Source organism: Nymphalis io, chromosome 20 (genome assembly GCF_905147045.1).
Source record: "Nymphalis io chromosome 20, ilAglIoxx1.1, whole genome shotgun sequence".
NCBI lineage: Eukaryota > Metazoa > Arthropoda > Insecta > Lepidoptera > Nymphalidae > Nymphalis > Nymphalis io.
In genome coordinates, this window is record NC_065907.1 from 5,153,094 (window position 1) to 5,167,381 (window position 14,288).

Here is a 14,288-nt window from a genome sequence, read left to right on the forward strand (position 1 = left end):
TTTGCTTTAGGTACTATTACAAATGTATTTATCAAAATTTCCAAAAAACAATTAATAATTTGTTTTTTAATTCATAAAATGACAAAAAATCTATTAACATATTTGTATTGTATTTTTTAAATAAATATAATTTAATTGATTATATAGATATAAGCTGTAATTTAAATGAGCGATAAATTTTTCAAGATCCAATCAATCACGTGTTATCAGCGACCGGATTTGGGTCGTAGGAACTCGTCATGTATGAGTTACATGATGAGTTTCTATCACTACAATATTAAAAGCCGCGTGAAATAATTGGGTTTTATTGATTACGTTTTTCCTTGTAACCGCTAGTGGTATTTAATCTTGCTGACATTACTTAAATGGGTAGATTTAAGTAATGTAAGCAGATTAACCGGATCTAACACCATATCTCACGTAGAAACACGTGATTACAAAGCCTGATAATTTTTATCTCGCGAATCGTTTCTCAATTAAAACTTGTAAATAAACAGGAAAATGGTAAAAAAATTGGAATACATGAGTAGTAATAATTTAAATGCACTCCATACATTAATAATTCCCACACCGATATTTTTATGCAAAACATCCATTAATCTACAGCGGTGCATTGTCACATTTAGCGGACACTGCAAACGGGTCACTATATGTCCGTGTAGGAGCCGGCTCAGGCGTGGTGCGCGGGCGGCGGCTGCGGCGCGTCTGCGGGCGGCGCGTCCGGCGCGCCCGGCGCCGCGCTCGCCACCGCCGCGCCGCCCGATTCCGCCTGCAGTCTGCGCACGGATATCGACAAATTATACTCTCGTCCATTACAATCGGGAAGAAATTACTGGAATTTGTCATGAAAATGGTTCGTACCTTTGAATAGCGTGATTTCTCGCACGGAACTCTGCCGCCTTCAACTGTTCCAAGTGGAACTGTTGACGTTCCTGTATCAACTGCTGCCGTTGATACTCGAGACCTAGGAATGATTAATTAGGTTAATAATGATAAGTTAAGTAGTCACGGCAACTTGAATTGTAAAAAATGCTGACCTTCTCTCTCCCGCTCCATCGTCGCCTCGAGCTCCTCGAAGTGTCTCAGCTTGATCTCCAGCTTTTTCATCTGCGTCTCGACGAGTAGAGCCACCAGGGACTTGATCTTGCGCTCCTCGACTCCCGCGAGATGCTTCGCCTTCACTGCTGCAGCCGCAAGTGCCGCCGCCGCTGCTGACTGCACTTTGGAGTCTACCGCTGCTGGCGCTTCTGTGATACAATACATGTTATCTGGTTGGTGTTAAAATTATATGTGCTTCTTTCTAACTAAGATGACAAAAGTTTTTCGTTATTTAATACAAATCAAGATATACAATTTTCTATTGGTAATTTGATATTCATCATTGACCATGCCCACTAACCTGGGGGCGGGGTAGCATCGTCTTTGGTCTCTTTGGCCTCGTCTGCTGGCGGCGCCTCTGCCGGCTCCTCTTTAACTTTTGCTTCACCCTCTCCATCCACTTCCATTGCTTCTTGTTTTACTTCTGAACCTTCTTTTTTCTCTACTGCATTTAATTAAAGAAGAATAATATAATATATATAATTAGCAAGAGTTGACAAAAAAATACATTATCATTAAGAATAAAAAGCAAATGTGAATTATATTCTATTTTACATTAACATCATTAACATTTTAAACGGAATAGAAATATTATGATCAAATAGAAGTATACAATATTTATTTCAAAACATTCGTCTAACAGCTCAATTTTTAGTTTGATTTTTCTTAACCCTGAAAATGTCCCATAATAAACTTCATCCTGGCTTCATGGCAGCCATTGCTGCTACTTATTCATATATTCAAACACTACATCTACGTCATAATTCCATAACCTTCCTGAAGGAGGATGTTAAATTTTTCAGCGCAGATTTTTTATGTTATCTTTTTTTGTCACGTTTTGTGTCACGTCACGTGCGCCGCCACCACGGCGTCGTGAGCTCGAGGTGTCGGTGTCGGTGTCGGTGTCGGTGTCGGTGCGGTACCTGCGGGCGCGGCGGGCGCGGTGCCGGCGATGCCGGTGGCGGCGAGCGCGGCGGCGGGCCCGTGCGCGCCGGCCGCCTTCACGTGCGCCTCCATCATGGCCGCTGGCACCTCGTCCTGCACAACGTCACTAGTATGTTACGGCACTATTATTGTGTTTGAGCCGTTTACGTCATACTGAACTTGATTTACACTTAAATTATTTTAATTTCTAGAATTCTTAAGTTTTAGATTCTGATGTGAAGACATAACGATTGTAACGAAAACATCATTAACATCAAAATGTTTACCTTAATAGCAGAAAATTCATCCATAGCTGCTCTAGTGGCTTTTGAAGCGATTCGCGGATCGACTACGGAAGCCAGGAAGGCAACTGTACTCATCACGGGATTGCCGGTCTTACTGAATGGAATGGGTTGATATGCTAATGGACCAAGAACACCACCTGCGATAAAATTATTTGTTATGTAGGGTTAATATCAACTTTCAATATATATTTATTATCACTTTAAGTGTTTATTTATGTACATATAGAAATACACACAATTTATTTTTATGAATGTAAATTTGTTTACATTAGCTTTGGACATATCGATACGTTTTTAACATTCCAATAGAAATATGTAACAGATACACATTTTACATAATTATACATATATTTTTATACACAAAAATAACTTACTAGCTGAGGTATCATTCAAATATGGGTCCTCAATGGGCAGCCTCAGGAAGTGAAGGATACACTCATCGTGTGTCCTGGAGCCTACGTGTGCCGCTACACGGTTCCAGTCGTCTCGGTGCAATTCCAGCGCTTCCAGTAGCAGGAGGGTCTCCTGTTCTGTCCATTCGCGACCCCGGGCTCCACCACGGTACTGACATATACAAAATTTATATTAAGACCAATTTGTAATAAGACTGGCATGTAGAAATAGGAACAATATTTCATTTCTTTGTTTGCAGGCAGTAAGATTATATGCCAAAAGTTAAACATTTTCTATCGATATAATTACATCTTACTATGATATTTTTATATGAATGACATATAAGAATATAATTGTAACAAGTTACTTGGTCCATTTTGAGTCCTGGTGCGGTGCCCAGCTCGATGGTGGGCTCCGGCTTGACGTTGGGTTCGACCTTCACGGGCGCGCCCGCCTCCGCGCCGTTGGGAAGGCCAGCCTCCACCTTCGGCACCGCTACGTTCTCTGCTGGAATACGGCGCATAAGTAGTTTGTTGACTAGTTATACCTCGGTATGGCTAATTATAATGTACGATTTAATTATGATATTAAACCTTAAAAGGGCATTCACCAAGAGAAAATCTATAATGAAACAATACAAAGGAACGTATTGTAACACATGTAAGTTGAAAGTTGAGTGAACATTACAAATGTGCATACTGCAATATTCTCAAGTATTCAGAGATGTAATGGTGACAACTATCTTAGCGTTTATATATTAGAATTACAATGAGTTCGTTAAGTACCTTCGAGATTTACCACATGCGGTAATTATCAATTTACTAAAAAATCTGATTTTTAGACAAAATAAATTTATTGTTATATATTATAGTATCCGACGTCGACAAATGAAAAAAAAAAAAGTTTTCATGGTTGTACCTGGTCTAGGCTGCGCAGGTCTCGCCTGCAACGGCTGCAAACCGGACGGAGTATCGGACAGCACGTGGAAATGAGACGTGGGCGGCGGACCCATGGCTGTCGGGCGAGACTCGGTTTCCACCTAGGATACAAAAATATATTTTTATAATTTACAAGTAATTATCAAATCAAATCGTTCCCAAAATCAGAATCCGCGAGTATGACCTGGTAGTTGACGAGTCCCCACTGCTCGAGGAAGCCGTGCACGCGCATGATGGCGCACACGTCGCCCGCCAGGTTGCGCCGACACGCCGTGCTCGTGAGGTACTCCGTCGGGTTCAGGCGATATGTGTCCAGCATGAAGTTCCTGCGGCACGACACATACACATAGACGATTGTTTTCATTGATAAATCCGTTTATTGCTTTATACGATTTATTATGCACATCATGAATATACACCGACGGGCTATTTAACTTAGACTTCTATTTGATATTGGTATAATTGCCAGTATAATAAATTATTATGTCAAAAAAAAATATTTATATATTTTTTTTTTATTATAAAAAACATACCTATATGCCAAATATATTTCGGGAGTCTTCGACTTGTTCTTATTGTTGAAGAACTCTGGTAACGCTCTTTTCTCGATGGTGTGTATGGAGTTGTAGTCAAACCACGCCGAGTAGGACGGCACCACTATGTGATGAGTCTGATCTGTGACGTTGTCTTCCAATTCTTCTTTAGTTAGCATCTCCTGTTGAGTTCGTCATAAGGTTTAAAAAATTACTTTGTAATATATTGTCGTTTAAATATTAATAAATCCAAAATATTTAGAATTGACATCAAAATGGTAAATATTATTATTTAATATATGAATTTAATTGTTTTTTATAATAACGATTATATGTATATGATAATTAATTTATATGAAAACAGAAATACAGATTTGTTTAATCATTATATTATTTATAGTTCCGTTTTTTCACGGTAAAATAAACCACATCATTTTAAAAGAAAGGATATAGCCTTGCGCTGGCCGTCCGCTCGGGCGGCGGCGCAGTACCTGCGTGTTGGAGTCGCTGTGCTTGCCCTGCGAGTCGTCGTGCGCGTCCATGGCGGGCGCGGGCGTGGCGGGCGCGTCGGGCGGCGCGCTGGGCTCGGCCGCCGCCGCCGGCGCCGGCGCTGAGGGAACCACTTGTACTGACTACGGCTCGGGACAATGGCTAACGGCACTGACCACATACCACGAGGCTTTTTATTTTATTACAAATTAAACCATGACTGGCAATTAGTAAAATGTGTACTGCCGCTCTTTTTTCGGATTGTGTATAGCTGTTGGCGAGCCGGATGTTGGGAGTAACATAAGGGGCTCAAGGGAAACGGACATCCTAAGGGTGCCGCTTGTGAGGTCGGACCTCGGCTTAGGACGCCGTTGACGCCGGGGGGGGGGGGGGAAGTTGTCTTATGATTTTGTAACCATATAAATGTCACACGTGTAAGAATTATTTACTAGAAAATACTAAGCAAGGGAAACTGTAGGTGGTGTGGCCACAACTCTTTAATGATAAAAATAAAATTATAAATGATGACTAACTGTCTGTGGAGCGCTCGCTCTCAGGTGTGGGCGCGACGTCAGTATTGTCTCTGGACGCGTTATCCTCTTCTTCATCGCCGTCGTTGTCGCGACGCTTTGCCACACGACTAAGCCAAAAGTTGAATAAAAACACTTACATGTAATTAATTTTACTTATTAACTAATTTGCGTTTGTGATTTTCTATTGTTATTTCGTTTTCCTAAAAACAGGCTAAAAAATGGATTCATTATATCTTTGTTTAAATTTACCTAAATATTTAATTTGTACAAATAATTTTAGATTTATGTGTATTTACCATGTTTGATAAAGTATTGTATTTTTTTTACGAAATAAATCGTTTGGATTAAATAAATTATTTATTTTATATATCCCGATATGAGAGGTAACTCAAATACTCGTACCTCTTTCTCTTCCCGTGCTTCTGTGGCGGCGGTGAGGGGGACCGCTTCCTCTTGCCTTTTTTGCTCTTCCCTGACGGTTCAGATCCGGGGATAAGATCGTCAACTGACAGCCTCAACTTGTGTACCTTAGATATACAATAAAATTAGAAAAAACGAATACGGGTATTATACTCGAAAAATTGTTCCGTGGTAATTTTACTAATAAACTCATTTGTTGCAAATATCATTGATGAACTTAAAATATATAATGTTTAGACGTCTTGTATTTGTAAGTATAATAAGAATATAAGTTATGGGTTTGGGTTTTACTTTTTGTCATAAATTGTATCGAATATGCTAAAATATATTATGAATGTGTTGTTAGCTACAAATCTCACAGTTATAATGGGATCCGATTTGGAACTCGCATCGTTGCTCGCAAGAACAAGAATAAAAAAACATTTATTCAGACAAACAAACATTGCAAACATAAAGTTATTATAAATGAGTGGAAAATCTATATAATAAATTTTTTTGGGTTTTTGCGCATGATTTGTTACTACATGATTAAGATTATTATTTAATTAGAATAATAATTAGAAAGGTTAAACATTTAAAATCAATCATACGAAATCAAATCTGCGGTTAAACATACATACATAGTACGTCGAGTAGAGTCGAGATGGCCTAGTGTTTAGAACGCGTGAATCTTAACCGATGATCGTGGGTTCAAGCCCGGGCAAGCACCACTGAATTTTCATGTGCTTAATTTGTGTTTATAATTCATCTCGTGCTTGACGGTGAAGGAAAATATCGTGAAGAAACATGCGTGTCTAATTTCATTGAAATTCTGCCACATGTGTATTCTACCAACCCGCATTGGAGCAGCGTGGTGGAATAAGCTCCAAACCTTCTCCTCAAAAGGCAGTGGAGGCCTTAGCGCAGCAGTGGGACATTAACAGGCTGTTACTGTACACAATACATATAAGTAGTAACACCTTTTTCTTGCCATTAACGTCAACTTCATAGTCCTCTTCGTTCATCCACTCGTTGTACTGCGGCAGGTCGAGCGCCCACGTGGCCGACACCCGCCACGGTTCCGCACGGTTACACTCCCAACTCACATTTTCCGGCACATCCACCTAGCACACAATTGTAAATAGAAGAACATAAGATGTACTAATTTCATTAAAGAATAATGTACTTGTAATATTAATGCTTATTTTCTCGACAAATGTTGTCTTTAAGAGATAATTTAAATTATTATTTATACATTATATTCAAAAGGTATTACATATTCTTCTTATATCCAAAGCTCTGAAGGCGTTATATTTTTCTTATACCTCAATGCGTTATGGTCTAAAAATTATCATGAAAAAAATCTGGTTCACTAATTATACTTGCCGGTAGATCCGACTGTGCCCAGGTGTCGTGGCTGTCCGGGAAATAGTACCAATGTACAAGGACGCTGTTCCCACGTCTGAATACTGGCCGGGCGTACTCTTCCTCGAGAGGATCTACCGCGGGATGAATTATATGCGTTGCATCTTCTTCATCCTCTGAAAAATATATTGTATTCATTACCTTTATTAATATTATATTAAATAACAAGCCGAGATCTTAACCACGGATAGCCGCCACTATCAATTTTATAAAAAAACAGTGACCATAATAAAGGTGCCGGAGCAATTATGCCACATGTGTATTCACCGACTCGCAATAGACCAGAGTATACTCTACAAAAGAAGAGAACACATTCACAGGCTTTACTTTTTTACTTAATTGTCTTAAGATATCTCACCGCAAATTTCTCCCTGATGATTCACAATTATATCCTTGACTTTATTAGCGGTGGCTTTGTCTACTTCTGGACGTATGAAGATGCAGGGTGAGCGTATTACTTCAGCTCCCAGCAGAGAAGATTCGATTTCCATCATCATCTGCACGTTCAGGTCTTTGCGCGATGGATTCTGCAAATGGTAGAAAGAGGGGAGGGGGAAGAGAAGAGAGGTTAAAGTGTTAGTAGGTGATACATTCCATAATTATTGTTCAAAATATTTTGGACTTTTTTTTATCAAATTAAATTTATAACTTTCAAAAACTTATCTACAAATAATCTCAATATCTATAAACAAAATTTACGAATATAACGATTATACAAAATAAATTGACACATAATAAATATCACAAGCAAATAGAATTTGTAAGTCTTTAAAAACAATGCATGCAACAATGAAAAGTGAGACACGATTCACATAATTAATTAGTGACAAAAACAAAATGTTATGAAAACACACGTAACACAATATATATTATATTATTTAAAAAATAAATTATTTCACATTTATTTCCCAAGGATCCCGGAACAGAATGGAACATTGCGTGAAATGAGCATGAGAAATGAAAGAATATATACAGATTCTGATATTTAGGAAGTTGTGAGAGATGTTAAATGTCCTACCGCTAAGAGAATGCGTCCAAATAAACAGTCGACTATGTATTACTATGTATAAGTGTGGATTATAATTATTTAGTAATAGTTTATAATTATATTATTCGATAGTTAGACAATTATGCGATAGTAATATCTTATATTTTCTTGTCCACATAAACGTTGCATCGCCCTCTTGGTCACGACTCACGGACCTGTCAGGAACGCATTCACTCAGCGTCGGAATGTGTTTTAACAATAATAATATTGTGTCCATTTGCATGTATCACTTGTGCTTTCAATTTAAGAAAAAAATAAAAATTTAGATTGAGCATTCTTGGTACTGAATTACTGCAATAATTTCAATTAACGCTTCGTTTTTAATTGTATTTTGAAATTCTTTAAATAAAATTTAATCAATTTATTTTATAGTCTTAATACCAAATGAATTTAAATTTGAGTAACAAAACATCATGCGTTTAATATTTATAAAAATTGTGCTGTTTTAAAATGACTTCTTATTAGGAAATAATGTAATTTTGTTTTATAGTGTATTGTGTAATGTAATTGTTAATGACTTATATTATCATACCCACAATATCGTGCGATTGGACTAGCAAAGGACACGCGTCTCGCGATTTAAGCATATATAATTCTTACGACTACCAAAACTATGACGAACAATAGAAAAAATTAAAAGTATTATAATTATTTTTATCATTATTATAATTATAAAAAATATATTATATTATTCTCAATGGCAAAATTTAAGAATTCAAATGTTATTATTATTATTATTTATTCAAATTGTGTTTCTTATTGCTTAAATTTTTTGACATTATTATATCTTATTTGAAGAGCCGAGATGGCCCAGTGGTAAGAACGCGTGAATCTTAACCGATGATCGTGGGTTCAAACCAGGGCAAGCACCACTGAAATTTCATGTGCTTAATTTGTTCACCTCGTGCTTGACGGTGAAGGAAAATGTGAAGAAAACTGCATCTGTCAAATTTCACTGAAATTCTGCCACACGTGTATTCCACCAACCCGCATTGGAGCAGCGTGGTGGAATAATCTCCAAACCTTCTCCTCAAAAAGAAGAGAGGAGGCCTTTAGCCCAGCAGTGGGACATCCACAGGCTGTTACGGATATTTTAATTATAGCCTACTCCAATCAGAGCAGTAAAGACAAATAAACAACTTTGACAATTAATTGACATGATGTCATAAAGAAATTATACATTTAATAAAACAGCTTCAATTACGGTTTTTACTTTTAGATTGAAATTATTATTGAAAATTTTAAGAATAACATGTTTTGTTCTTTTAAAAACATTTAGACATTCTTATGTCTATTATCTAGTCTAATCATTACGTCGGAATTATGGTCTAGAAATGCTCGTTAACCGAGAAGGCTATTTTCAGGTGTTGTGGAGAAATAAAATTATTTTTTTAACTTTTAATTGACGACCAAGATTTCTTATGAAAAAAGGAATAAATTTTGTTTTTTTTTTATGCTCTACAATTTAAGTCATATCAACTTTAACCTACCATTGATCGTTGTTGAAATATAAAACAAGACAGAAAATTTGTTGATTATCAAATTTTATCAAAATTTTAGAGCAAGTTTAAACCTTCAATGTAATTTTTTGGGTTTGAAATGTGCATAATGTGTATTCGTGCTGCACACACACATCGCGAGACACGTGTCAATAGATGCATTGTTATGCCTTGCGGCGGGTCTGCGGGGCGGGGGCTGCGGTCTGCGGGGGCGGTGAGCGAGGCAGCGTGCGGGTGCATACCTTACCGACCTGGAAGTCGAACTTGCGCCACCGTTGCTCCGACTTGAAGCGGAACATGGTGGCGAGCACCGTGCACAGGGATCCGCCCGGTTTCATGTCCATGAACACTTTCATCTGGAACGATTATAATATTATTATTAATGTTTGTAAATTAATTTTATTAACATTAATAATATGATATCTGTTTGCAGCTCATTCCAATGCTTATTGGATACATATTTATAACTGTTAACCAAGTAAAATTATAAAAATCCAGAATTAAAAGTACATCCCGTGTCAGTATCAAATGAAATTACCTGGTGTTTACAATAAATCAATGTTTTATGTTCTATTCTATTCTATTATTTCTATTGGTAAGTAAAAAAACAAAAAAACATATATTATAAATTTTTAAACCAAAGTTTCATTTTCATGGACTTTTATCTCTATTAAAGTTATTTAAAGTTACTTAAATATAATATACTTATAATATATATAATTCTAAATATATAAAACAATATTGTTGACGAGCCGGTTGGCGTGGTTGGTAGATACCTTGCCTTTCACGCCGAAGGTTGTGGGTTCGATTCCCGCCCGCCCATTTGTGTGCATGAACATGTCTGTTTGTCCTGAGTCTGGGTGTAATTATCTATATAAGCAGCCAATTATCACACAAGATATCATAGAACTTAAACAACAAAAATATGAATTAAGATCTAAAAGGAAAAAAACGAAACAAGAATAAATGAAACTTAGTAAATTATATAGGAAATTTATACAAAAATTGGAGATGACTTGAAGAACTACAGACTTAGAACTATATACCAATAAAAAAAAAACAGAAAAAAAACAGGAGTAGTAGAAAAAGCTTTCAAAAAACACTATAGTAAGCTTATGACACAGTTATATGCAGCTGGATCTTTGATAACTAATAGGAATGATCTTATGAACACAGCTACACAATTTTTCAAAGATCTCTACTCTATTGGTAGAGCTTTGTGCAAGTTCCTCTGGGTAGGTACCACCCACTAATCAGATATTCTACCGCAAAACAGCAATACTTGGTATTGTTGTGTTCTGGTTTGAAGGGTGAGTGAGCCAGTGTACATAACATCTTAGTTTCCAAGGTTGGTGGCACTTTGGTGACCACTTACCATCAGGTGGCCCATACGCTCGTCCGTTTTCCTATTCTATAAAAAAAAAAACGCTAAGCAACAATCTCAGAATGACACGATCTCAGGTCACACGACAGGCAATGAGGACCCAGTATTGCCTTTTTTTGGAATGCGAGATAGAACTATCTATTAAGAGATTAAAAACCGATAAAAGTCCAGGTCCAGATGGCGTGACAAATGACTTGATTATCGCTGGTATAGACCACTTAATACGACCACTCACTACGCTGTTCAATCTTATATTAGGAAAGAAAAATATACCGGAACAGTGGTCGTGCTCAGAAATAGTACTTATATACAAAAAAGGAGACCCTAAATTAATTAAGAATTATAGACCCATAAGCCTAATGCCCTGTCTCTATAAATTATTATATATTAGTTCGATAGATATTAGTTAGATATTAGTTAGATAGAGCGAGGAGTGCAACAAGGGGACCCGTTTTCGCCCAAACTGTTCATCGCAGTACCCGAAAGTATATGCCGAAAAACCGGGAGCAAATAGGAATCAAGATTTATGGTAAATATCTAATTCACGTTAGATTTGCAGACAATATAGTTGTGTTATCGGAAGATCCTATGCAATTACAAAACATGCTACAATCACTCAGATATCACAGCTCTACGGTGGGTCTCGAGATAAACCAAGAAAAAACAAAGCTTATAACCAACAGAAACAAGATCTCAATTTCGTTTGAATCAGTTCCTATAGAATGTGGAGGACTACACCATACCTTGGCCACTTGATATCATTCAAAGAGTGCACCAGTAAAGAGATAAACAGAAGAATATAAAGCACATGGAATAAATACTGGGCTATGAAGGAGATATTCAAAGGAACTCTACCAACGAGATTAAAAACCAAAGCAATGAACACATGCTTAATGCCTTGTCTCAAATACGCCTGTTAGACATGGACACTAACAAGAAATAACATAGAAAAAATTAGGATCTGCCAGCGCAACATAGAACGAAGCTTTATGAACATAAAACTAAGAGATAGAGTAGAGAATAAGAAAATAAGGAAAATTACCAAAGCAAGAGATGTCATAAAACAAATATCAGAACTCAAATGGAAATGGGCAGGACATTTACAAAGACTGGACTCTAACAGATGGACTCAAGTGGTGATCAACTGGACACCCAGAGATAAAAACGAAGGAGAAGTAGGCCCTTGAAAAGATAGAATGATGACATCATCAACACAGCTGGGAATCTTTGGCCCAGGATAACAAAGCAGAGAGAGAGATGGAAGGAGTTGAAGGCTTTTACCGCAAATGGCGGTCCTTACACCGACGAGGAGTAAATAACATTACTAATATAAAACTAAAAAAACTTCAATTATTGTTATTTAAATAGTTAGTATTTGGAACAAATAAAAGATTTTTATTTTATAATTCATAAATTCAATCAGTTGCGATGGATAAAAATTGGTAAGATACCTACATGTGTCAGGTAAAATTCCACTATATTAAAGTCCACTAATTGTCATTGAAACAGCATCGTGAAATAAGCTTCAAATATTCTCTTTAATAGGAGAGGAGACCAGCAGTAAAGCATTTACATCCTCACCACAAATTAATTATATAAAATATATTTAAGGTTATCAAAGTTGACTCAAGAACAGGAGAATTGTTGAAGCAGTTTGAGATACCAGCAAACCAAGTCACTTCAGTAATGTGGGGTGAAGATGATTATTCAATGCTGTATGTGACTACAAGTAAAAATGCTCTTACTCCAGAACAATTGGCTCAAGAACCAGACACTTGATTTTTATTTACCCCATACAGGGGCAAGGGGTTTACTTGAGAATCGATTTGTATTTGCTAATGCTGACAAATATTAAAAAATACTATAAAAAAAAATCTCTATATATAATTTAATTATTGACAACTAACAATTTTAAATAACATAATTTGATATTAAGGAAAAGTAAATAGTGTTTTTTAAATATATTGTTTGTATTTTATAAAATTAAATAATTAATTACTAAAAATGCTTATGTTGTTTTCTTTTACTTTCAGCCTAAGAATTTATTTCAAGAATTCTTCACCATATAATTCTACACATTATAATTAATCTGCAATGCTTTTTTTGTTATCTATTTTATGTTATCTGTTAAAGAATGTAGAATAATTTATACTCACTGGAAGTCTCATAAACGGAGGATCAGTTGCATTTTTCCCCAACTTATTCTCTTGGTATTGAATAAGCTGGATGACAAGTTGGGCCAAACCTTCTTTAGTTGGTGGATCAGTTTGAACATGCTAGAAATAATCATTACCGATGTTGTTAATATCATTTGAAAAACAATTTATTAATGTAGTAAAAACACACTTTCTTATTTCAATAACTCATTTAACATACTACACAAAATAAGCAAGGTGTAATTTGAAAGCAAGAATTTAATTTTATATTCATTATTAGATTCAAACATCTACGGCAAGGGATACACAGTGATTGTATCTAACTTTTATTTACCTTTTTGCAATTTTTTTGTAACCACACACGAATTTGGTCAAATTGAGTCAAAGATTCCGGTGATTGGAAGAACTCGATATTCGGGCCCCCATCTTTCTTAGGGCCTAGAGTTGTCATTGTAGTGAACAGTTTAATTCACTTTATAATTCAATCTTCAAACACACTAACACTATTCTTAAAACTTAATATAACCAAATGTAAAACCCAAGCGTCGCTACGATACATACACCGACTTTGTTTTTGACATATTATATACGCCAACCGTGTTGCTACTTGCCAAAAAATGATTTTTAAATTATTTTCAAATGAAAAGGCAGAAGTATTGTAATCATACTGTTTGTATTGATTAATCAGTTTATTTTTGTTCATTTGTTTGATTTTTGAAACCCTTAGAACAATAACTAAAGCTATAAAAATATTATTAAAATAAACGTTTTAGAATAGATCTTTCATTCAAAAACACTTTATACAAGGAGTGATTGAAACAAACAAATCAAAATATCAAATGGTCCTTTAGTCCGACTAGGGAGGGTAGAGGTAAGGAAGGCTATGGAAAAGTGTTGCCAAAGTATATTAATTAGGGTAGCGCTTAAAGTTATTAGAGTAGGATAGATAAACAACAAGCAAATTTGTTTTCTATTATTTTAAGAAGTTTTATTACAGTAATTAAGATTTAAAAAAATATCAAAACGTTATGATATTTCTAACTTGATGTCGATAGTATGAGCAATGCCGAGCAACGCAGCGGCAAGATTGCTATAATTTTTTACTAGAAAAAATATACCTTATTTGTTCGCCTAACCGATTTAAGCAACAGTTGCCATTTGCAA

General features: G+C 36.1%; 1 protein-coding gene across 3 annotated transcripts; it reads right to left on the reverse strand.

The window, feature by feature from the left end:
* Positions 1-530: 530 nt before the first annotated feature.
* On the reverse strand, positions 531-13,701 carry LOC126776551 (SWI/SNF complex subunit SMARCC2). Of its 3 annotated transcripts, none has more exons than XM_050499151.1 (20): positions 13,459-13,701; positions 13,125-13,244; positions 9,836-9,940; positions 7,396-7,564; positions 6,999-7,153; positions 6,593-6,736; positions 5,616-5,740; positions 5,214-5,320; positions 4,683-4,801; positions 4,192-4,373; positions 3,843-3,984; positions 3,639-3,759; positions 3,088-3,227; positions 2,702-2,891; positions 2,310-2,464; positions 2,022-2,136; positions 1,400-1,543; positions 1,038-1,247; positions 862-964; positions 531-776 (listed from the first exon to the last, which is right to left on the reverse strand). In XM_050499151.1, the coding sequence occupies exons 1-20, from the start codon at positions 13,573-13,575 to the stop codon at positions 671-673; spliced, it is 2,769 nt and encodes a 922-aa protein (XP_050355108.1). In that variant the 5' UTR covers positions 13,576-13,701; the 3' UTR covers positions 531-670. The 3 variants fall into 3 exon arrangements, with proteins under 3 accessions (XP_050355108.1, XP_050355107.1, XP_050355106.1); XM_050499150.1 differs by having other exon boundaries at positions 3,088-3,224; positions 9,827-9,940; XM_050499149.1 differs by having other exon boundaries at positions 9,827-9,940.
* Between the last annotated feature and the right edge of the window lie 587 nt (positions 13,702-14,288).

Excerpts from the sequence above, each read along its gene's own strand:
- LOC126776551 (XM_050499149.1), bottom strand. The coding sequence starts at position 13,575 with ATGACAACTCTAGGCCCTAAGAAAGATGGGGGCCCGAATATCGAGTTC. Across the intron at positions 6,737-6,998 it reads GGGCACAGTCGGATCTACCG|GTGGATGTGCCGGAAAATGT; the intron begins GCAAGTATAATT and ends ATTGTGTGCTAG. Across the intron at positions 1,544-2,021 it reads CGCGCCCGCCGCGCCCGCAG|TAGAGAAAAAAGAAGGTTCA; the intron begins GTACCGCACCGA and ends AATTAAATGCAG.